This window comes from Porites lutea, chromosome 8 (genome assembly GCF_958299795.1).
Source record: "Porites lutea chromosome 8, jaPorLute2.1, whole genome shotgun sequence".
NCBI lineage: Eukaryota > Metazoa > Cnidaria > Anthozoa > Scleractinia > Poritidae > Porites > Porites lutea.
This window is the reverse complement of record NC_133208.1, coordinates 12,438,534-12,463,842: the sequence shown is the minus strand read 5'-3', so window position 1 is coordinate 12,463,842 and position 25,309 is coordinate 12,438,534. Positions and strand designations below refer to the sequence as shown.

The following is a 25,309-nucleotide window of genomic DNA, read 5'->3' as shown; positions in this document are numbered from 1 at the left end:
AATGAGAGCTATTGACCATTGCTTTCTATGTGTCAATTAATACTCTCTAAACAGCCCGGGGTGTGTGTGGGGTGGGATGGGGGGTGGGGGGGGGGGGGTACTTCCTTATAAGAGGCTAATGTGGATGTGCCGCTGGATGGGGTCGCATTTTCACGACTGGATTGACTATAATGGTGTCGCACTTCAATAGAGTTACTAGAATGGGGTCGCACATTCTAGAAGTTTTTGGGGTAAGACATGACAGTTCTTCATATTTACGGGTAAATTAAGGTTAGCAAACGTACCAAAATGTTTGTACTGTGGATAAAAAGTAAAGTATTCTTCATTCAATCTAAAAAATGGGTCAATTCATAAAAGTAGAAAGTGACTAAGTAGAGATCGCGAAAATTACACATTTGCCCAAAAGTGACTAAGATGGGGTCTATAATTGGCCACAGAATAGACCATAATGGGGTAGGGGCTCTAAGAGGCCAGCGGCACATACTCAGCAAAAATTAGCCCAAGTACCCCCCCCCCCCCCCCGCCGGGCTCTATATAAAGACGCACATCTCTCTAAGACAATCACATAGTACCAAAGGTGCCTGTCTTAGAGAGAGTTTATCATTTTTAAGAATTTGGACCCTCACAGAGTGACACCGCAGAAAGCATGCAGTTTGGACGGAACCAAGTCAAGATCACACTGCGTATGTAAAGCTAAAATCACACCCAGTCGTGAGATGTGGAACCGACCTTCCAGACCCTTTCAATCCAAGAGTAAATGATGAAGACCTTAAGGTGGATCTACCTTTTGAGTCTGTGGATGAAATGCTATGGTGTGACAATTCAGGTGAAACCTCTTCAGCAGTACTTTCACATGGTACTATTTATTTAGCATGTAGTTGTAACCGTCGAGTTTGCTGGTGAAATCCGTTGGTGTCACCATTCAAATGAAACTTCGTCAGTAGTACTTTCACATGGTACTATTTACTTAGTATGTAGTTCTAACTTTTGAGACTGCTAATGAATTCCTATGGTGTAACCATTTCAAATGAAATCTCTTCAGCAGGACTTTACACGGTACTATTTATAATCCAGCATTTACCAAATAGAATTTTGAATTTTGTCTATTTTTTTGTCCACTCCGTAAAATAATAATAATAATAATAATAATAATAATAATAATAATAATAATAATAATTGATAACAATAATAGTAATAATGATAATGATAATAATTAGAAACAGATCTTAATAAATATAATAATAATGATAATAATAATAATAATAATAATAATAATAATAATAATAATTAGAAACAGATATTTACTATTTACTAGTAGATACTTGGGTGGTTGGTTGGCTTTAAAGTGTACACAGCACTTTCCTAAGGTTCTTGCGTGATGTAAGTAAGTCAGTGTGTTACTTTGCTTTAGTTCCGCGTACTCGCGAGATGCGACGTCGTGTGGCTAACCCCAAAAACTTCGACCCGCTCTCCGATGTGAGTCTCCCCATAGCTCAGTGGTTAGAGCGTCCTACCGGTATCTGGAAGCTCGTGGGTTGCTTCGATTCCCGCTGGGGGCTCGGATTTTTTTTCCGAATAATAACAAAGATAGCAATAGTTGATTGAGAAGTATCCATTTCGTAAAATCACTGCGGTGTTTTGTTTAAGGCGCCATGGAGGCACTTGATTACATGAAGAATTACACTAAGTCGAACACCAGCTAAGGCAGCCAATCAGTTAAGACCTTTATTTAAAACTTTCAGCTTTCTTAACCAGTTCTTATCCATCTTATTTCAAGGAAGCCATGATACATTCTAAGGTGTTTGTAAACTAAGTAGATTTGTGTCTGCAGACAAAGGCCTTCATAGGGTGACTTTGTTTAAAGCTTTGTCGTCTGCCATTATACTAAAACGTGCAATTTAATTGAAACCTGTGCGGATAATAATAATAATAATAATAATAATAATAATAATAATAATAATAATAATAATAATAATAATAATAATAATAATAATAATAATCTTCGATCAAGACTTCAGCTTAGATCTCTGGACTTGAACTAACTTAGAGTAGGAGTTGTTACAAAAACTGAACAAAATGGATATAAAACTCGGTGAAAATACATTGATAGCTTTCGATAATAACGATAAGATTTTATAAATAATACGATATTCAACAGACAACCAGTGTAATATGTTCATACTTCTTGGTGAATGTTACGATACGCGCTGCTCTATTCCCGGTCTATTTTGAACTAAAATGTAGCTGTAGGCGGTTTAAGTGAACTTTAGGTAGTCCATATGGAATCGCATTACAGTAATCCAAGATGTTGGTAGTCACGAAAGCATGAATAATTGCTTCAGTAGATTCACGATCCAAATATGTTCTTATCTTACTATTATTAGTTACGCTGTAGAAAATCAGATAGTAATTCTAATTTTTGAGTCTGGGTATGAAACAAGAGGAAGGGTGAACGTTGACCTTTCAAACGAAAGCAGTTCTTTGATAATTATTTCCCTATAAAGGCTGTTTGTTTTAGATACACACGTGGGTTTTCCGATTTACCAGGTTTCTAATTTGAGCCCACTTTCAAAGCCAAAGGCTAAAACCACATGCTGAATGCCGCCGCCAAGAATCAAAGGTCATCATGTGAGACATTTGGAATGTGAAGTATTCACGGTCGGTAATATAGCTGGTAATGCCGGATTTATTTTTCTTGGCATTTGAGCTTTCAATCAGCACTTGTTCATTAATATATTGCCCTATCCATTTCAAACCAGGCTCTTTGATAGAACTGTCGTTTCGAAAGCATCACGAAATCTTAATCTCCTGATATCTCGATCTTGCATTGTTCCCTAACAAACCATATATCCAACCCGGGGGGAGAGCAGTCGACAGCATCGCTCCTTAATGTCCGACCAATTACACCCTCTTAGTGCCTCTCATAACAAACACTTGTGAAGGCAAAACCACAACGACAAACCAGTGAGAGTCAGCCGGATCTTTAGTAGACCTGGATCAGACCATTTCTGACAGAAAAGGTTCCCCTTGGAGTCATTTACCTAGTAAGCACACTACTCTTCTTTAATTTTAATATGAAGAAATCACTAACCAGGAGGTTTTCTCGACCATTTCACAGTACAAGATACGTCTGTTAGTCCTTTTTAGTCCACTTACCGACCGACATGACGGATTTCTATTTCCTTTCATAAACTTCAACCGGTGAATTATTTCCTACCCCCTTTCATTGGCCTGAAGGCTGAAAAAGGTAGCTCTTTCGGACGAAGCCTCCCCGTACAGGCCATTATAGGGAGTACCCCCCCGGGCCCTGAACACCATATTTTATTGTTGTACACTTCAAGTCAATCATCATATTCAAGAGGGGATATATATGCTGTCATATTTCAATGTTGTTATAGAACATATATATATCTTTTGAAACGAATGGAATTCGCATCCTCTGTGATTCTCATTATCACGACCGCTTATGTTTTTCCTCAAGGAATTCGAGTTGTTGTAATGTTGTGAAATTGTAACTTTAAAATGTAATTTGTTTCCACTTAGATTAATCAAGAACTGATAAGGGCTGATATCACGAACTATACATAGCTCAGTACTTGATCGTGCATGACCTATTGGAGCAGGTACAGAGAGCAGCGTGTGCCTGAATTCGACTTGGGTGACATTAACCGGGCAGGGGGTCTCCCGGCACTGTGCTCTACCCCTCGGGATCGAAAGACTCCCGGGATGCCTCTCAGCAAGAGAGAATGAGCTATTCTCTCTTTCTCTCAGTAAGGAGACCAGTGTGGGTGCGACTCAGGCTTTTTGGACCCAGCTAGCCCGCTTAGCATAGCGGCAAGGCGGTTTTGGTTGGGCGTACAAAGTGATAAAGTGGGGCGAGGGCAGAGAAACCGCGAGGAGATTGGGACGGGAGCAGCAAGAGGTTTTTATTTTTTCGCGGCTTCGCCACGCAGTAGTGCGTCGGACAAAACCGCCATGATATATACGCAGGCTAGGAACCTGTCTCAAAAGATACCAAAATTGTAAAAATAGAATTGATGGGTCTATATACCGTCAACTCTCTCTTTGGGACCGGCACTGAGTGGCCGTCTTAGAGAGATGGCTGTCTTATAAAGACAGTCAAGTAAAAGGAGTAAGACAGTAAGGACAAAATCTAGGTGTCTGTTTTACCGACGTGTCCATTAAGAGAGAGTCGACTGTATATCTTCAGGTGCAACCCTAGACGAGATCTCGACAACAAAGAAATTTGATATTTTGACCGTAACATTGGAGATGAGATCATCCCTAAGCGAGACGACGTTTCGTTAATGTGGACCCTCCCCCCCCCCCCCATCTTCCTTGGCCCCGGTAGGGTCTCTTGGAAATGCACTGTACACTTGAAAGACGGGACAGAGAAACCTGCTGCAAGCAGTTCCTTTGGTTCATAGCCCGAGAGGAGACTTCAATTTAGGTTTCTGGAAAACTGCCCACCTACCCCTCCCCTAAGTCAGCATTAACACTTAGTTCTCACTTAGGGCAAAATGTTGAGTTAGGGGAGGGGTAGGTGGGCAGTTTCCCCAGAAACCTTATTTGATCCGACTTTCGTATAAAAAAAGACGGGTCTCGTTGGGAAATTAGAATTAAGTCCTTAAAGGGCACCAACCTGGGCATTTGACCACAACAGTACGACGGCATTTGTTATCTTTAGTACAGTCAAATCGCACTTTACGGACACCCGCTTGATTTGCGGGATACCTCATTAACCCTTTCACCGCCAGAGTGCTTGAGGGATTGATGGAGTTTTATAAGATGACTCCAACTTTTGAGTCTGCGGACGAAATCCTTTGATGTGACCATTCAAATGAAAGCTCTCTGCCTGTACTTACACATGGTGCTATTTGTTTTTCAGCATTTTACAAAATGAAATTTGCACTTGGTCGAAATTTGCCTTTGGCTGCATTTGGCAGTCAAAGGGTTAATGCGGACAGTTTGCTTTGTCCTTGGGGAAAGAAAGTCCTTACATTTTCAACCTGGTTAATAAGGACACCCAATTATTACGGACATTTTCTATGGCCGCTTCAGTGTCCTTATTATCGGGGTTTGACTGACAACTTAACGTAAGACGGAGTCCGTTAGGAAATTGAGTAATTTTAATTTTCAGTGCCGGGGACAAAAACCTTGTACCAGAAAAATTTAAACAACGTCGCATTATATTCTTTTTTACACTTTTCAAGGGCTATAGATATAATTAGTTATCTGTAATAACACCAATGACAATTTCTCATGGGAGCCTGAGAAAATAAATGTCGATATATTTCACGAGAAATGTGAAAACACAGATAAAATTCTGAAAATTTCATGCGTAAGATGTCATTTTGTGAAATTTGACATTTATTTTCTCGGGCTCCCATAAGAAATTTTCTTTGGTGTTATTGGTACGCCTTGTTATTACAGATAACTTATTACATATTTTTCGCCCTTGAAAAATGTGAAAAAGAATGCAATATGCTTAAAATTATTCTGGTACAAGGTTTTTGTCAACAGACAATTAAAATTACTCCATTTCTTGATGGAGTCCGTCTTAATGGGTTAAAAGGCTGGCTTTTCGTGTCCTTGCTGGAGAATCCCCAGTCTACAGTAACACGTAAACAATTTTTTACGACTTCTTAAACACTCTACAAGAACCCGGAAAAAGTGTATAGGTAGCAGCTTCTTTCACCTAGAAAGTTTTTTCATTGCAACGTTTTTCTACAACATTTGATTTTTAAAAGGAAAACCAAACATTTGTAATATGACCTAAATAATATGAAATTCAGACTGGTTAATCAAAATGTTTGTAACCTGAAGCATTCAAAAATATTGTTAGAAATGTAGAACCTACTTTTGAAATAAGTTGATTTAAGTGAAAACTTAATGAACTCTCCCCTCTGAAACCCTTCCACAAAATGTGTTTTACGACGTTGTAACGTTCTCTTAAATTATATAAATACTTTACATTTACAAGATGGTACACTCGTGCGTTAGTCCAGTGAATTGCCATTTTAAAAATGCTTGATATAATTTTCATTCCATATAGATATCGTAAAACGTTCTCATCAAAATTCTACCTAAAGTCTATAATAAATATTCACCAGTTTTGAATTAAATTATTGCTCTAAAGAACTTTTTATAGTGCTTTGCTCAACTTGAAAGGACATGGACAATATCTCTTACAGCGATGGCAAAATGATCCATATAAAATAAATTCAATTAATTTCAACACTCACTGTTGTTAAAATACTACTACAATTAAAGGATAGCCCCTGGAGAAATCTGTCAATTGACATGGTCTGGTTTTATCATTTTTAAAATGAAGTGGTTGCTTTCCCATGAAAAATGTTTTTAAAATATGGCGTGAGAATATTGGTGTGCAAGAGGTAACAAAGGCCCCTTCGACACGAGTCCAGATAAACTGGAAAAAAAACCTTGCGTCCACTCAAAACCATACAGTGAATCCGCCCACCGAAATCTCATCTTATGAAACCGCTCTCCAGGCTAGTCTTTTCGGACTCGACGGATTTTGGGAATGCGTGTAGACGACTGAAACCCCGGGAGGTACTTTAGAAAATGTTTGGGTGGGGATGTGCCGCTGGGACCCTGGAACCCTTAGCCTATACCAGAGCTAGTTCAGCTGAATTTTGCTACCCTATACCAGACTAAACTCATCAAATCCCCCCAATCTTAGAGAAGCTGTTTTTCAGAAACTACTAAGGTCACTAGCAGAGTCCAGCCAAAACAAAACCGATTTAATTTTTTTATATTTTTGAGTGGCAATTCCCGGTTTCCCTGGTCTAAAATCTTCAACCACTTGATCAGTTTCCTGGAAAATGATACCCTATTCTAGACCCAAACTCTTTGATTTATATACCCCATCCCAGAGTAAACTTCTTGAAAACCATACCCTTCACAGTGGCACACCCCTATATAGCCCAAATATGACAGTACCCCCCTCCCCCCCGAATTGAAGCCAAATGTTTTCCAATTCATGTGGATGGGGCCTAAAATCAACCTCTTGGCTGGTAGACACCTCATGTTCGGCACACAAAATGTACTTGCAATTATGATTTTGTTAAAAAAAAAAGATCCAGAACATTTCTTCTACCGCATACCTAAGTACCTAATCGGGCCTACATTAACGGTTGTTTTCAGTGTTAAACAGCCCAAAGGTGTTTCAGTATTTCCATCTTCTTCTTGCACTGTCTCTGTTCTCAATTTGAGCAATCTCGAATCCCCCATCATCCTCTTCTTCAAGAGTGAACTGTACCGGACCGTACTTCCGGTCCCTGTACACCTGAAATGATGACGTACTTCCGGTGGTCCATGACGTAGGAGGAGAAGGTCGCGATTTTCGCTCGATATCAATCTCTAGTTCAGTAGTTGCGCGGCGCTGTTGCACGTCAATATCCAGTGTAGTGGTTGTCTGTGGGCTAACCTCATATTCCGTCGCTGTGATCTGTTCCGGTATGTATTCAACTGTCGTCTGTGGCTGGAATTCCATTTCTGTTGCAGTGGTTTGAGGTGTAAAACTGTAGTCAAAACTTTGGGTAGGACTCAAATTAATATCCAGCGTTGTAATCTGAGGTTGAACATCAATCCCCAGTGTTGTGGTTTGTTGTGGTCGTCCTTTGACATCAAAAGAGAGAGTAGAGGTTTCTGTTTGATCATCTGAATCTGGCTGCCTTTCTTCCAGCTGTTTCTTGCACTGCTCGTAAGCTCTATGACTGAGGATTAAATCATCTTGCAAGCTTTGAATCTCTACCTCAAGCTCTTCGATCCGTTGCTGCAAGTTGCTCACCTAAACAAAACGTCGTACATTAGTTAGGTATATTGTGGGAGGGGCGTTGGCTTAATGGTTAGTGCGCTAGACCAAGTTCAGCACTGAAACACACACTACCAACTCCGCGGTATGGCCAGTTCCTTACGCATGTGCTTACTTACTTTAGTACACTAGACCCTAGGTAAGGTGGCCGAACGCAGAACCTTGTATTAGGTAGATAAAATATTACACCAAAATACCGAAACTCAAATCTATAATTTTTTTTGCATTCAACATGATTCATTATTCAATCAAAACATTTCACCGTTTCTGACTGGCTCCAATCCCCCGGCCAATTCTTCATAACCAACGGGCGCTTACCATATTTGGAAGATGTGACCAATATATCATCGATTCGATGATATATTTGATTGGAAACGAGGCTGCCTGGGCAAAAGTGAACTAAAAAATGGCTTTCACGGCTTTTCGAAGACGAAATAGCTGAACTCCTGCCTTAGACTGAATGGAAGAAATGAAAGAATACGCGAAACACATAGCTCGATGGATTTTATCGACTGTTTGAAGAGTATCTGCAAGATTAAATACCTGTTTATACCCTGAAACCGTACCGAGAAATAGGCCAAAGTTTTGAAGAAAGTCTACGAGGAGGTAAGCTTGTTAAGAACTTGGAAATATTTTGAATGAATAATAAAACAATTATTGAATTCGACTTTCGTATGATGTGAAGAATTGTGCAGATCTCGGAGAATGTTATTCAACTCGGCCTTCAGCCTCGTTGGATAACATCCACCTCGCATAATTCTTTACATCCTACTCAGCCTCATTCAATAAAAACTAAATATAGAATTAGCCAAGTCTAAAAGCGGAGCTCTATTTAGAATTTGAGAGCACTAAATGAAGATATTAGTCAAAAGATTTCTTTTTAATGGCCATATAGTATAGGGTTGTATGCAGAGACTCAAAGGTCAGCAAGATCTCGTACAGCCCTTAAAAAAAGCATAGCAGGAAACCAGGTATTGTTACTAGAAAGGTCTCACTTTCAATTAGAACTGCATATACACCGCATACAGTAAACAACCGCTAATAAAAACCTGTGGATTAATAACCTCGTGGCAGAAATTTGCCACTTCAATACCCAAAATACAACAATCTGTTTAGCCAAGCAAGATCAAGCAGGTTCTTTTATGTGGCTTACAGTAAAATTATGATAAACAATTTAATAAAGTATAACAAGAACATACTGTACTAAACTGTTTTTATATTCGATAAAAGCTACTTAAAGCTACACGGAAAGGAAAGAACTCGAAACAAAGATTTGAGGTCACACCTGAGAAACAATCTCTAATCCTCCCTCAAAGATGGCCGTGCTTCAACCGACTATGCCAATCCTTGCTTCAGTTATTAAGCGTTTGATATACTATTTTTAAAGTAAGCACTCTGTTTAACCGTCCTTTACTATTAAACAACGACACACAAAAGAATGCCAATTATGAAAAGGGACGATAAGACGGAAAGCTGTACTTAGGAAAATAAGTCAAACATTTTTCAATTTGACCCAAGGGCAAATGGTGTACTTAGAGGATAAAGAGGATTGGTGTAATCAAATAGATGTTACTCAACCTGTTCGGCCTTCTTCTCGCGATCAAATTCATGTAATCTACTCTTCTCTCGCTGGTCTTCAAGCTCTCGTTCCAGTCTCTCCAGAAGACTCTGCCTGGCTGTGACGTCATCGTTTGCATCTCTGAGTTTTCTTAAAGCGTTCTGCAACTCAATTTCCATTTTTCTGAGTTCAGTGCGTGTGCCACTGATTTCTTGTGATATCTGCTCTTTTTCTACAGCTCTAGAATCAAACTCACGTTCAACAATTAAGAGTCTTTCTTTCGCTATACTTAGTTCATATTCCAACCGTCGTTTCTCCTCTTCTAAGTGTCTCTTGGAGTCCTCGCACCTTAATAAAAACAGAATTGAAATAGCGTTAAATAGAGGTCATTAATAATTCAAAGGAATAGAATATTAATAATAGAGTAAATTTCAAAGTCCATGGGTTTAGACCTGAGTTTAAAACCCTATATCCAGGAATTTAAGTGATAAGCTACTATTATTATTATTATTATTATTATTATTCTCATTACCTCTAGTTTGTGTAGCCGTTTAATAAGAACTGAGAGATGTGTTCTATCAAATCTAAAAGCACATGAACAGAACATCTATATGTGGCTGTTAACCAAAGCTTTTTTTGAAACTATGTTTAGCAAGTACAGTAACTACTGCGACCATGGAATGAGGTAAAACATTAACAGTTTAGAATTTTATATAGGGAAATCAAAGTCAGTTGTATAACACGACAAGTACCTTTGTAGTTTGGTGTTGTAATCTCCAAGGTCAAACTCCAAGGATTGTTTCTCCTGAATCAGAGTCTGTTTCTCAATTTCTATCCGTGTGTACTTCTCCTTGATGATCGTATACTCATAATAAATCTGGTCCTTCTCTTTCTTCACTTGTCCTACTTCATCGACCACACCTTCTTTCGACGTGAGCTGCGATGTCAGTCTTTCAATTTCTCGCATAAGGTCCCGGTTTTCTTCATTAAGATTGAACCTCTCAACTCTCGAAGACTTAACCTCTTCTTGCAACAAGGTCTTCTCCTTTTCCCAGGCGTCAACCTCTCGTCCTTTTACTCCAGCCTCTCGCTGGAGTTTCTCCAACTCTCGTTTTACCCGCCTTAGTTCGTCTTGAACCTCAGACTTACTTATCTTAACTCCTGAAAGTTCTTCTTTGAGATTAACTTTCTCGTTCTCGAGTGAATCATACTCATACTTATGCATGGACAGTTCCCGTTTTAACCTCTCAACCTCCATATTGGCGGATCTTAATTCATCTTTGACATTTACTACTCCGCGCCGAATCTCTGACATCTCCTCCTTAAGTTTTCCGTTTTCCTCTTCGAATCGAGCCTTCTCTGTTTTTATGGCTGCCAACTTGTCTCTCATTCCCTCATAGTCATCTTTAATAAGCCGAAGTTCTTCCTCTGCACGAGATTGTTCTTTCCTTAGAGTAAACGTTTCTTCCCTATACCGCGCCATCTCCTCACTCCAGCTGTCTTTATCATCCTTGCTATACGCTAACTCTCTCTTCAAGGTCGACACTTCAAAGTTGAGTGAGGTTATTTGAGCGTTTAGCTCACTGATGAGGCTGTCTTTCTCAAATATAGTTTGCTGATGTTCGTCGATTAAGCGCTCATTCTCAAAGACTTTCTCAGATAATTCAGCTTCGCTTCTGTGCAGTCTCTCGAGAGCCTCCTCTAGCTCATCCCGAAGACGATTTTTCTCCGAACTGGAACTGTTTTTATACTCTTCCAGTTGCCTTTCTAAATACTCGGCATCTCTTATTTTTTCTTCTAATGTCCTCTGAAGACGTTGTAACTCCTGACTCTTCACTTGATGCTCATCAAATATTTCTTTCTTATCATGAAGAAGACTGTAATAGGACGTTTCGAGCTCTGTATACTTTGACTCCATTGAAAGGATCCTCTCTTCAAAATACGTTTTCTCTTCATTGCTGAAAGAAGCGCTTTTGAGTTGATTAATTTCATGGCGTGTGCTAAAGAGCTCATCTTCAAGATCTCGAACCCTCTTTTCTGCTTCTTCTAACTGTGAACTCAGTCTTTTGTTATCGTATTGAGCTTGTTCGTACATGTTTTCCACTTTGGTAAACTTCCTCTGCAAATCCAAAACTTCCTGTTGAAGATCGGTTTTATTGTCTTGGGCGTCTTCGCGTCTGCTGGAGAGCTCATGGAGTGCTTTTTTCAATGAAGCGATCTCATTTTTCAGTGCTTCTTTTTCCTGGTGACAATACTGGTGCGCTTTTACCATCTCCGACGCCTTCTTATGCGCGTCTAAAAGCTCTTGTTGCAACCTCGTCTTCTCTTCTTCACTTTCTCTGCAAAATCGTTCGAGATCTCGGTGTTTCTCTAAGCTCGTTTGAAGGTCAAACCGCAATCTTCTGATCTCTTCATTTAACTCCCAATCCTTAGGTCCATCTTGGTAACCACGAAGATCTTGCTTTAATGTCTCGTTCTTTGCTTTGGACGTTTGCAGCTCCAACTCTATATCCGACAATTTCTTCCTTAAGTACTCCATCTCTAGCTGCAGTATTCCATCGTGAACCTCATTCGTTGTGCTGTTATCCTGCAATGTACAGAGAAGATTATGCGCTGATATCTTCTCGTTTCGCATCTTTTCTTTCTCTTCTTCGCATGCTTTCAATTTTTTTTCCGTTTCTTCCAGTTCTGCTGATATGTTTTCGAGCTGAAGACGAATCTTCTCCGTTTCTTTGACACAATCGTCACTGACTTTTTCTCTCTCTCGTAGTTCTCCCCTCAGAGTTTCCACCTCATCTTCTAGAAGTACCTTCTGCCTTTTCAAATCTTCTACAGCTGTTTCTTTCTCTTCAGTTTCTCTATTTGCATCATCAACCTTATTTTCCAATTCATTGACCTGCCTTTTAAGGCTATTAACTGTATTGTGATCCTTAGAACTGGCGTTCTTTAAATCTTCCATTTGGCCAAGCAAATCTTCTTTCTCTCTCTTACCATCTTTGAGTTCAGATTCCAGGGTTGAAATATAATCTCTCAGCGCCGCAAGCTCGCGCTGTTGTTCAGACTTTTCAAGCTGTCCGAATTTGTAAGTCTCTTCGGTTTCTTTGGCTTTTCGTTCGGCCGTCTGTGCTTGGTCCTCCCATCTTCTTGCTTTGTCTTTCCACATTTCACACGTTGCCTCTAACTCTGAGACCTTGGTCTGCAATTCTAGAACTTCAACTTGAAGGACATCGCTCTTTTCGTCCATTTCTTGAACCATGGCTCTCGCCTCGTCTAACAGTTTTGTCTTGGCTTTTAGTTCGTGCTCCATCTCCGTTACCCTCCTGTGAGATTCAAGATATTCCCTTTCCAGATCTGTCTCCCTTTCACGAATTCTATTGTACGAGCATTCCATCAATGCAAGCTTCTTTTCATAACTCGTCACTTCTCTGCTCAAATCGTTCCTCTGGCTTTCACTTAGCTCATAACTCGCCTCAAGTGCAGCTAGCTTCCTCTGCGCATCGCTGGCTTCACCATGAAACGTTTCCTTGGCCAGTCTAACTTGTTCGTAGGACAATTCTAATTCACGAAGCCTGTTTGTAGTCTCCTCAATTTCCAGTGAGGCCCTAGTGCTGTCACGATGAGCTACTTGGTTATCTGCTTGTAGTTCAGAATTTTTCCTTTTCAACGCTAGAATTTGTTCTTCAGCTTTAGTTTTCTCAGAGACCATTTTTTCGTGGGCAGATCTCAGCGCTGATTCTAGCTCACTTCTTACTTTCATAAGCTGGCTTTCAAGGTCTTCTTTTTCTTTCTTCACGGAGTCTTCCGATCCAAAATCCATCCCAGGAGGTGACGATTCCAGAAGCTGCGAACTAAGGTCTTCTTTTTCTTTCCTTAACATGTCACAGATAAGCTGTGACTCCTGATATGAAGTTTCCAGGAGAAGAACTTCGTTTCTTAGTCTGTCGCACTCGCTTTTGATCTGCTCAGCGGCAGATTCAACATCTATTATGCGCTCTCTACTAGCTTCTAACTGGTTCTTTAAATCTCTGTTCTCATGGTCAAGTTTGCTTGCGCTAAGCTTTGCGTTACTGTGATCCCTTTTCAGATTTTCAACTTCTTTTTCAAGAATTTTCCTTTCCGCACGAAGTTTCTCAATGGCTACCATCATGCTTTCGTAGTCTCTGTACTTGAGCTCATAATCCCGCTGTTGCTCTGCGAGTTTTCGCTGATTTTTTGTTGACTCCGACTTGAGGTTTTCCAACTTAAGTTTTGCCTCCTGAAGTTGGGCTTCAACTTGTTGTTTCTCTTTGGTCTCTTTCTGAAGTTTAAATTCACTCGTTGTCAATTTGCTCTTAAACGAGTTCATTTCCTGTTGCAGTTGATTCTTCTCAGACTCGCTTCTTTGATAAGCGATTTCGAAATCTGTTGCTTTCTTTTGTGCATCAAAAATATCTTTCTGTTGCTTGGATTCGTTCTCCAGACTCGCAGTCAACGCAAGTTCTAGCTGTGTTACTTTCTGTTCCGCAGTTAAGAGTGAATCATTTTGCATTCGGATTTTTCTTTCGTTTACCCCACCAAAAGCTTCCATTCTTGCAATCTTATTCCTGTAAATAATCAACTCTTGGTCGAGAGCTGTTATCTTCTTGTGTGCTTCAATCGACTCTTCTTGGACATTTTTATCCTTTTGTTCCAGATAGACAACCGTGTGTTCTAGCTCGTCTACCTTGCGTTGTAATCTGCGAACCTCTCCTTGTAAATTGTCTTTTGTTCGGTCGCAATCACTGTGTTCCAGAATGTTCTTGGACAACTTATTATTAAGCTCCATTATCTCCTTTTCTTTGTCTTCCTTCTGAGACAAAACGATGTTGTAATCCACTTGCAGAGCAGATAACGAGCTATTCATTGAAGAGACCTCCTCATTCGATCTGTCTTTCTCCAGAAGAATGTTACTTATCCTGCTCTGTAAATCAGAACTCTGTTGTCTCACAGCCGCTATCTCACCTTCAAGTCTGCTCTTCTCGCGTTGTGCTTGATCCAGGGCACTCTTCATCTCAGAAGCGTCCCGTTTCAAGGCACCACAGTCCTCCTTCATCTTATTCTTATCCTCAGTAACACTGCTATACCTTGATTCCAAGTATGTCAGCTTTTGCTGTAGCGACGTCAGTTCATACTGTTGATTTTCATGTTCTCGTTCCACCGTTTGATACCTTTCTCTCAACTCATCAGCGATATCTTTGTTAGCTAAGCCTTCTTTTCTGAGCTTTTCGCTTTCGTTTTTTAGTCGTTCAATAGCGTGTTCCATTTCACCTATACTAGCTTCTTGAGCCTCCAACTCTGTTTGCAATTTACTAATTTCTTCTTGAGCGTGGCCATGTTTTTCCTTCTCATTAGAGAGCTCCTCAGTCGACAACTTTAATTCTTGCTCTAGTTTATCGACGTTAGACTGTAAAGAGTCAATTTTGTCGACCTTCTCCTGATCGCTTTTTCTGTATTCCTCAAACGTGATATCTTTGTCGTTCAATTCCCTTTGCAAACTAACAATATCTTCCTTGTCCTTTGCTGCTCGGGATTTTGCATCTTCTAGTTCGTGCCTTACATTGGCCAGGTCTTTCAATGCTTGGTACAATTCTTGTTCCAGACTGGAAACCTTCTCTTGCTTTTCAGCCAACTCCCTGTTTATCTCCTCGTGTTCCTCCAATGCTGCACCAAGGCGAAGTTCAAACTCGGAACTCTGCTTCATTGCGTCAAACAACTTCTTATCAGCTCCATCTTTATTTTGTTGGAGCACGTCCAAACTAGACCTTATGCTGGTAATCTCCTCTTGCAGACCACTGACATCATTTTGCAAATTCCTGTTCTCCATCTTAAACATTTCAACCGCTTCGTCTTTGTTCTTCAAATCTTTCCTTTGAGATTCTAGGAGAATATCCTGTTCCTGGACTCGTCTTTGAAGGCGGATGAGTTCTCCATCAATATCACTACCTTTTGAGGCGAAAATATTAACTTGTTGCTCTAGTCCCTCCTTGATCTTTTCAGTTCGCTGAAGCTGTGTTTCCAAAGTAAATACTTTATTCCTCATTCCTTGGGTCTCGGACCTCAAACTTTCAAGCTCTTCGCGATCTTCGTCAAGTGATGCCCTCGTGAGTTCTAGCGCGGATTGAAGAGACAGGACTTCTTGTTCCAGGACATCACGATCCTCTTGGCTTGAGCGGTAAACATTCTCAAGGCTCACGATTTGCGACTCCAAGAAGATATTCTTCTGTTTAATTTGATCTTCTCTTTCCTTTACTTCCACAAAGGTTCGTTCCATATCAGTAAGTTGCCTCCTTAGAGAATCAGCATCGACTTCACCTCTTCGAAGAGCATCCTTGCTTACCTTGATTAGGATGAACCGAAAATTATACGGTAAATAAAATTAGTAACAACAAAGGTATTCTGGTTGTTTTTGGGTAAATGATGTTGATTTGGGAAGGAAATAAATTAGGGTAGAAAGGTATACACATGAACCAGTTAGTCCGCTAATGGGATCAGAGTCACCTTGTTGTGGTGAGGGACTATGTGGTATTTGTCTACCAATTATTCACTTCATATTTTACTTTTAAGTAACCGCCAAATCCAATATTTTCAAATTTTCCAAAATTTTAAACACCCCCCTTAATTTTTTCACACTAAAAACGTTCCCAAAAATCATCAAAAAATTCACACCAAATAACTAAACCAAGCACTCGAAGCTAATTGAGTCATTTTTTGATCGAAATAAATCTTGGCTAGATATTTAAGACAAAAGGGAGAAGAAAAATAAATAAATGAACAAATAAATACTACTACTACTACTACTACTACCACTACCACTACCACTACCACTACTAATAATAATGCTTTTCACCAGACTGCCCCTGCCCCCTTAATTTAACAACAACAACTGTTCCTAACAAGACATTTAATTTCACTCCAGGAAGTATTCCGAAAAGGAAAACAATACTACTTAACTTCACATGAGTATTTCCTCTCGTTCTCTCAGATTAATTCTTCATGAGGCACCTAATGCATTTACATCTAATTTCAATGAAACCTTTACCCGGGAAATATTGTTTTCTTCAAATACAAGAGCTTAGTGTTGTCTCTTTCGCTTAGTATTGGAAATTGTCGGTTAAGTCCTGGCTTTGTTTTTGTAGCGCTTAGTTTTTTTTGCAATACTGTTAAAATTTACTCGTTAAAACAAAGCTGCTTATGTTTTCATTCAAGAAATAGAACCTATAAACACGCATTTTGTACAGTTAAAACATTATGTAAACAACTTGCAGTGTGTCTCTATTATCGATATGGTTCTGTAACTCTACGTTGCTGTATACCTTTAACGCTTCCTCTGCTTCAGAAAGCTGTTGCAGCGCAGACCTAAGGCTTGTCTCTAGTTCCTTTCTCTTGGTTATCAACAGGTCCTTCTCCCCTTCCTTCTCCTTGACACTTTTCTGCAACTGTTCCATTTCCTCTTCCAAAGTTCGTTTGGCTTCTCGTAACTGGCCTACCGACCCCTCCCTTGCATCAAGTGTTTCTTTATACACCTCGCACTGCCCTGTCAACTCAGTAACTTGCCTTTGCAATGTTATTGCATCGTTCTTGTACTTCAACGCACTCTGTTTATACTCTTCAAGCTGGTATTCAAGATTATCATTCACACCTTGCACTTCATCCAGTTGGGTCTTCAGTGTCAAGAGATCATCGTTACACTTATTACCTTCGTCCCGAATCTTTTCCTTCTCCGCTATTGCTTTTTTTAGTTTTGAATCCAGCTCGGTTGTTTTCTTGTGCTGGTCGAAGATCTCACGCTGGAGGCGACCGATTTCCTGTTGAAGGCGCTCACATTCATCCTTCCCAGACGCGACATTCTGCTTCAAACTCTCCCGCTGCCCTTCTACGAAAACTTTGCTATTTTTAAGTTGTCGTATGACATCATCTCTCTCCTGTACTTCCTTGTTTGCCATGTCAAGAAGAAGCTTTTGTTCAACCACTTTCTGTTCTACATTCAGCGCTTTATCAAGCGCTTTGGATACCTGCTCATTAGCATCTTCCATCAGCGTGCTCAAAGATCTCCGCTCACTGCATTCATAATCATATTTGTATTCTAAGTCAGCTAACTTGCTCTGTGTTAAAATTACTTCTTGTCGTGCCTCTTTCCTTTCTCGATCGCTCTTTTTAAACATTTCATCAAGTTCTCGAACCTTTCTTCCCAAGACTTCACTTTCACGTTTAATCTCATTTCCTTGTTTCTTAGACAATTTGCTTTCCGACTCTAATGCGAGAATCTTACTGTTTGAACTCTGAAGTTCATGTTTAAGATCGCTTTCAGTTTGAGCCATTCGTCTAACCAAACTTTCATATTCAAGACATTTTGCCTTAGTAACTTGAACGTCTTTTTCCAAGGCGGATTTCTCCTTCTCTAGATCAACTGCCAAATTTTCTAAACGTAAAACATCATCTTTGTACTTTTTCAATTCAATGTCAGAATCCTGCAGGTTTTTCTCATTGATGTCGTTTTTGGAGTTACAAACTTCATATTCGCTCCGAATGTTCTCCAGTTCACTTTCGATGGATGCTTTGACGGCTCTCAATTCCTCAATTTGAGAATCCAACGCTCTGTTATCATTTTTCAGTTGTTCAATGATCACGTGGCATTCCTGTAATTCTCTCTGAGCCCTGGATCCGTCTTCGGTTTCTTTGGTGAGCTTTCTTACGGTGTCGTTCAAACTGAACTTAAGTCGATCTTTCTCTCGCTGCAAACTCTTCAACTGATGTTCCTGTTCTGTATTTCGTTGCACGGCGATATTGAGCTCTTTCTCAATTTCATCTTTGGCGTCCAATGTATCTGTTAATTCCCGTTTTGTTTTTTCGTCTTTGCTTTCATATTCCATAAGTTTCAAACTCATGTCTTCTTGTGCTCCTTGAAGGCTTTCACAAGACACTTTTATAGTCATTCCTTCTTGCCGCAAAGTTTCTAACTCCGTTACCAATTCCGTTATCCTTTCATGCAATTCTTCAATCGTTTTCTCCTTCTTAGATAGAGATTTCCTCAAAGATTCTGCCAAGCCTTGCTGTTCCTTTAATTGGCCTGCAATCTTTATATTTTCCTCTTTAAGTTCGATGGTTTTATTCCTTGATTCATTAAGTTGCTCTTTGAAGTTTGTTCTCTGCGTCTCCAGCCCGCTAATTGTTGATTCAAGTTTTGTCCTTTTGTTGTGACTTGCGAAGAGATCCTCCTCCAGTGATTCCTTCTTCTCGCGTACTCTTGATACTTCTTCCTCATGCTGTGCCAAGCTCTTCTCTAGGATCGTAATCTGCTGTTTTAAATCCATCTGCTCACTTTGAGCTGTATCAAGTTGAATGGAATAGCTCGTATTCTTTTCTTGAGCCTCCCTTAGCTGCTCTCTGACCTCTTCTAGTTCTTTCCTTGCTTCTTCATAATGGGATTCCATAACGGAGACCTTCTTTCGCAAAGTGTTAAGTTCACTCTCAAGATCAGAGATTTTGTTCTTGCAGAGATTGAGATCTTTGTCTGCGAGCGTTGTTCTCTCTTCGTTTTTCTTCAAAAGAGTTTCCAAAGTGACCACCTTCTTTCGGTTCGCCTGTAATTCTGTTTCGATCTGCTCCTTCTTTCGCTGGGCGGCTTCCCATATTGGTTTCATTCGAATGACCTCATCGCTCGTCTCTCTCCATTTATCTAGCAACTTGCGTCGATCGTTTTCCAGTTGCCTGAGATTTTCCTTCCTTTTACTCACTTCAGAGTTCAAATAATCGTTTTCAGTTGTCAGTGTAGTTATCTTGGTCTTGTACTCGTCGATGATTCTTTCTTTCTCCAAAATTTGATTTGAAAAGTCATTAAATGCTCTCTCGTTCTTCTCCAAGCGCCCTTTTATTACACGCAGTTCTTCCACCGCCTTCTTGTTTGAAACATTCAAGTCTCCTGAATGAAACTCTAAAGTTGCTTTCTCTCGCTGTGTTTGCTCCAAGACAACCTCGAGCCTGCTCACCTTTTGTTCCAGCATCATGACCTGGCGTTGTGCGTCTAATTTGTCGTGTTCACACGTCTGATAAGATCCCTGAAGCTCCGCAAGCCTTTTATAGAACGAGTGTATCTCTTCTTCGAGTCGCTGTTTCTCGTGTTCACATAGCTTGTACATGGCTTCCAGCTCTTGGACTTTTTCTTGGTGTTCTAAGATCTCTTCTTGAAGATCGCGTTTATCCTGTTGGAGCGAATCGTTTTCCATTTGATGTCTTGCAAGTTCTTCGCTTGTTTTTCCTAAAGTGGACTCTAGCGTGGAACAGTTTCCTCTGAGTTCTGTTATAGTATTGTCTTTGGTACTGGAATCCTTCCTTAGCACGTCCAAGCTCCTTTGGCAGTCGTAAAGTTGACTTTGTACGGTTGCTAGTTCATCTTTACATTTTAGTAGCTTGGCTCTCACATCGTCCAATTGTTCCTTGTATTGTGCTTTTTGCCTTTGAGTATTGCCTAGTTGACTTTCAAGCTTTGTTGTCCTATGTCGAGTGTTATCCAGTTGTCGCTCCAAATCATCATTCTCTTCCTCGTTTCTCTGGATGGTCTCTCTCAACTCTGACACCTTTCTCTCCGCATGAGTCAGCTGCTGCTTAAGGTCTTCTTTCTCTCGTTCACTGCACTCGTACGATGACTCAATCTCTGACAAACTTCTGTACGTAGCCTCTAATTTTTCCTCAAGATCGTCAATCTGCCCGATTTTATATCCATAATCTGCTTCGAGCTGAGCCGCATTAGTCTTGACGACGGATAGCTCATCTTCCAGATCACTGATGACTTTCCGGGCAGCGTTGAGCTGAATTTCTAGATCCTTGACTTTTTCCTGGGCTCTCGCATATGACTCTTCGACAATAGTCAGCCTGTTCGTGACGCGGTGAAGTTCTCGTTGGATTTCATCTTTCTCTGACCTCAACGTTCCCAACGTATGTTCTAGGTCTGTTATCCTATCACCAGCAGATTGTAAATCACCTAGAACAAATTAAACAAACAACATGGACGCAACGCAGTAAGGGTGTAAGTCTACACTTTTACAATCCTATAGCCGGTGCACCCTAATCCCACGCAGAAGCACAAACGATGAGGGGATTCCCAGTCACTGAAGACATTACCTTTGCCTATCATTGAAACCAGCTATTAATACATAAAGAACAGCAGTTTCATGGAAATCTCAAAGTCTCACTATAGAAGCGAATGACATAACTATTTAGGCTTTTTGAAATTCGTGCCAGCGTGATCAGCGAGCGAAAAGCAAACACTTTGACGTCACAACCATGTTTACACACTCTCATGCAAACACGCCTCTCGGCCAATCAGAGCGCGGGTAATATCTTAGTTTTGTTTATAAAAGGACATATTTAACTCGTTGGTAAAGACCAAATTCTCCTAGGAGCTGAATTCGACGAGCGAACATCAGGCCTATAGTCATTATAAATCCTAACGTAATAGTCTAACTGGAATTAAAGCGTAGCGTTGAAAGCCTAAATTTAGAACATCACAAATTACCTTCCAAGATATCACTCTTTTGCTTCACAACTTGACCTGTCATCTCGTTTTGCCCGAGCTCTATTCTCATCTGTTCCATCCTCCGCTGCAAGGAATTCTTTTCTTCTTCAAGCCTCTCTATCATATGGCTCTTGGCCAAGAGCTCTTTTCGGTAGGTATCACATCTCTGCTGGTGTTGAATGAACTCCTTCTGCAGATGTGTGTACTCGTCTTTGGTGTTCCGCAACTCTTGGCGTACTTCATCAAGTTGGTCTTTCAACGAGTCCCTCTGTTTCATCACAACCTGTACCTGAGATTCAAACTTACTAATCTTGAGATGACTGGTGCGTACTTCATTCTGATATTCCTTATGACTTTTATTAAACTCATCTTCCACCTCGTTGACCATCTTTTGAGCATTTCTTAGCTCCTTCTCCATTGCTTCATGCTCTTGTTGCAGGATCTTGTACGCACTCTCCCACTCTTGCATCTTGTCTTTTGCCACTCGCATTTTCTGGATCAGTTCATAACGCTCTGCGTCAAAAGACTCCACATTTGAAGCCGTGTTAACCAACTCCACTTGCATACTCTCCAGTTCCTTCTGTATGCTTTCTTTTTCCAAACGAATTCTTTGGTTCTGCGTCTCTTTAGAGTGAATATCTTTATGATAAATTTCCGAGAACCGCTGCAGTTCTTGAAGCTTTGATTGTGTCTTGTGAAGCTCGTCCTGATATCTTCTCGCCGCATCTCTTGTCTCCATCAACAATTGTTGCGTTTGATTTTTCTGATTTGTTAGGCTCTCGATCTGGCTTTCAAGCTTTGTGATTTTGCCTCGATCCGCTTCTGTGCGCTTCAATTCATCAGTTTTCGCAGCCTTGTATAACTTCTCGAGATCCGAAAGCTTTTTCCTGGCGTCCAATATTTCCTTGGACAATTCCTCCTTCTTGAATTCAGAATTCTCAAACGCGCTCTCAACTCTGTTCTTACTCTCCTGATACTCGAATAACTCTTTCTCAAGTTTTTCAATGGCGCTTTTACAGGTTTCTAAATCATCTTGTAGTTTCCTGTCATGTTCTTTTAGTCTGATATAAGACTTTTCCATCTCACCGTTTTTGGCCTCCAGTAAGATCATTTGCTTTTGAAGATGCAGGTTCTTCTGTCGCCAGGAGTCTCGGTCATCTTCAAGTTCTTTCATGTGGGTACTCATGTCTGACAGTTGATTCTGAACTAATTCAAACTCAACTTCCATTGTCGTTGTGTTAGGAACGTAACTGGATAAAAACTCTCCAGATTCTTTCATCGCCGATTCGAGTTCTCTTCTAAGCGCTACATTTTCTTTTTTCAATTGCTGGTGGAGGTTCTCTTTTATGTCAGTGTCTTTCATTAGCCTTTCAAGCTTTCTGGATTTCTCATCCAGATCTCTTTCCACTTTACCAAAATCGGCTTTGCATCTCTGAAGTTCCATGGTCTTAATTTTCAATTCTTCATCATGCTTTCTCAACTCTTGAAGTTCACTTTCAAGGCCACTTATTCTGGTCCTTAATACCATGGTGTCCTGCTGAGAAGAGCGTTTCTCGTTATCATGGCTCGCCTCGTAACGTGAAATGTTTCTCTGTGCTGCCAGAAGCTCTTCCTGCAAACGTTCCTTGTCTTCTTGAATCTTATCACACATATCTTTCCACTGAGCATTATTGTCTTTCATAGAATTCAATTCATGTTGGAGTTTTTCTCTCTCTTGACGCAGGCGTCCACAGTCTTTCTCAAAATCGGAATTTTTCTGTCGTTCACTTGTTAGCTCACTTTGAAGACTCGCTTTCTCTCGCTGACAAGCGGCAAGTTCTCTATTCAGAGTTTCAAAGTCGCGTTTAAAACGTTGGATCTCCGCTTCTAAAAGTTCTTTTTCTTCTTGCAACTGACGCATAGTCTGTTCCCTTTTGTGGATTTCCGAGCTCAATTCTTCGTATTTTTTCTGGTGGACGTACCACTGATTGTCTCGTATCTGGCCGTCGTCTGTCACATTTAATACTCTTCGGTTTGCTTCCTCTAGTTTGCTCAACAGACTTTGCTTCTCGCTTAACGCTCGTTGCAGCTGCTGTTCCACCTTATTGTACTTGTTCTCTAGAACCTTCATATCTCGCTGTACGTCAGCTTTCTCTTGTCGTTGCCTCTCCAACTTCGCTTCAAATTCTCCGAGCTTTTTATGCGATGACAACACCTCTTGTTGTAACTGCGACTTCTGCTGCTGACAGCTTTCGTACGCATTTTTCAACTGACTTATTTTAGTATTTGCTGGAATTAACTCTTGTTGTAACTGTAGCTTCTCTTTTTGGCAAGCTTCGTACGCGTTCTCAAGCTTTGACAACTTCTTTTGCGCAACCACCAAATCATTTTCAAGGTCGACTCTTTTCTGCTCAAGAGACTGTTCAACAATGTCCACTCTAGTATGCTTGTGTCTGTATTCCTGCAATTCACGCTGTAGTTTCTCGTTTTTAAGACGATACTCGTCGTACCTCGCTTGTAGTTGGGTGTATCTTCGTTCGGACGCGAGCAGTTTTTCTTGTAGATTTTCTCTTTCCCGACCTACCTCTGCCTGCGATACTTGCACAACAGTGGGCATAGATTTGAATTTGTCGAGTTCATATTCGCTATTCTCCAGTCTCCCCCGGATCTGCTTGATCAAGTTGTCTTTGGCATCAAGTTCTCTCGCGTGATTTTCATTTATCAGGCACTGCTCACGAAGCTGGATTTTTACTTTCGACAGTTCATCTCTATCGGAGTAAGAATGGGAGCCAATTTCTTCAATCCTTTTCTTTTCCGATTCTCTCTGTCGCCTCTCATTTTCCAGCTCAGCTTCGAGCTTGGAAATTTTGCCCTTGGACGAAATCAATTCGTGCTGGAATTTTCTCTGTTCCTGCAAATGCTTATCACTCTCAGCTCGGCTGGCTGCCAGGTCGCTTTTAAGAGTTTCAACTTCTGTTTCCAATGTTGCCTTCGCGGCTTTAAGTCTCTGAATGAGAGTCTCCTTTGACGATATTTCATTCTTCTGTACTTCATGATGTCTCTGATGTTGTAAAAGTTGCATTTGCATGTTTCTAAACTCCTGAATTAACTGCTCTCGTTCTGTCTGGAGCTGGTACTTCTGTGACACAACAGCTTTCTTCAAGCGCTCTTCAACCTCCGTCATCTTATTTCCGAGTTCAATCACGTAATTCTCTTCAACTCGTGGCGACGATTCACCCTGCCTTGGGCTCGAAACCGACGCGAACCGATACGATTCTTGCGTGCTGAGCACATCGCTACGTTTCCCACTTTCCAGAGAACGTATAATTTCCTCATAATGCGACGCAGTGTTTATGAGTTCCTGTAATGTTTGCTTGTCTTTCGCAACACTTTCCATGGTAAACACTATCCCGTGTCCACCCTCCACAGTTTCTCGGCTGTCGCTTATCGTGCGTGTGATTACAAAACTTTCTTGTTGTAGCTTTAGTTGACTTTCTAACCAGCTCTTATCGACGCGAACCGCGGAGAGCTCAGCTTGTACAGCGCTTAACTTATCCAGCGTTTGCAGTCGGTCATTTTGGGCTATCTCCAGAACTTCTTGTAGTCTGTCATTTTCTTTGTGCAACCTGCTGATAGTGGCGTCCTTCGCTTCAATCGAGTCTCTTGCGCACGCGTACTGCTGGTGCACCTGCTCGGTGTTTTGATAAGCGTTGGTTAGTTCCTCCTTTAGTTGTTTAACAGCAATGTCTTTACTTAGCAGCGCGCTGTGAAGTTCTTTTACTTCGTGTTGGCGGTAAAACTGCTCAGTTGAAGCATGTCTAGAGTCTTTTGATTCACGGATCGTCTTTATTTCTTCGCGAAGAAGTTGAATTATTTTATCTTTTCCCTCAACAGCAGCCTTTAATTCTAGGTTTTCTACCTCAAGTCGCCAGTTGTTTACTTTCTCTTTACGTCTGTTTTCGTCCATAATAAACTAAGATTTTAATTTGCTCGGGATAACACCGAACCTAAAAAATAATAGAGAATATATTTAATTAGGAAATTCACAAGTGTAGAATATAAAAATCTAAACCGTTTGCCAAGAAAAAAAAAATAATTGAAAACTTCAAAGGCGACAAAATATTTGTTTATGATTTGTTTTAGTTTGCGGTTAAGCGATTGAGAAAAACGCCAGTGTCCTTTCTGAATAAAGCCGCAAGTTTTATGTTTTCATAGAAACCAAGAGCGTCTGGGATTTCACTAGGCCTCGGGGGTATTGTTTACAAGCCGTAAATTCTGTGAACAAAGCGGAGCCTTTGTAATATGCCGGAATATAAAAATGATTCTAAATATGTTCCTTATATTGAAGCCAACATGCCTGCACTTAAATGTAATACTTATTAACTGGTGCGTGGAATAGAAAACC

The 25,309-nt window shown here is 40.5% G+C and overlaps 1 protein-coding gene across 1 annotated transcript; it reads right to left on the bottom strand.

Moving 5' to 3' along the window:
* Positions 1-5,568: 5,568 nt before the first annotated feature.
* On the bottom strand, positions 5,569-24,910 carry LOC140945063 (uncharacterized). Its single transcript, XM_073394130.1, has 5 exons — positions 20,926-24,910; positions 16,727-20,391; positions 10,148-15,750; positions 9,416-9,743; positions 5,569-7,813 (listed from the first exon to the last, which is right to left on the bottom strand). Exons 1-5 carry the CDS (start codon positions 24,869-24,871, stop codon positions 7,190-7,192), a joined length of 14,166 nt encoding a protein of 4,721 aa, XP_073250231.1. The 5' UTR covers positions 24,872-24,910; the 3' UTR covers positions 5,569-7,189.
* Positions 24,911-25,309: the final 399 nt, after the last annotated feature.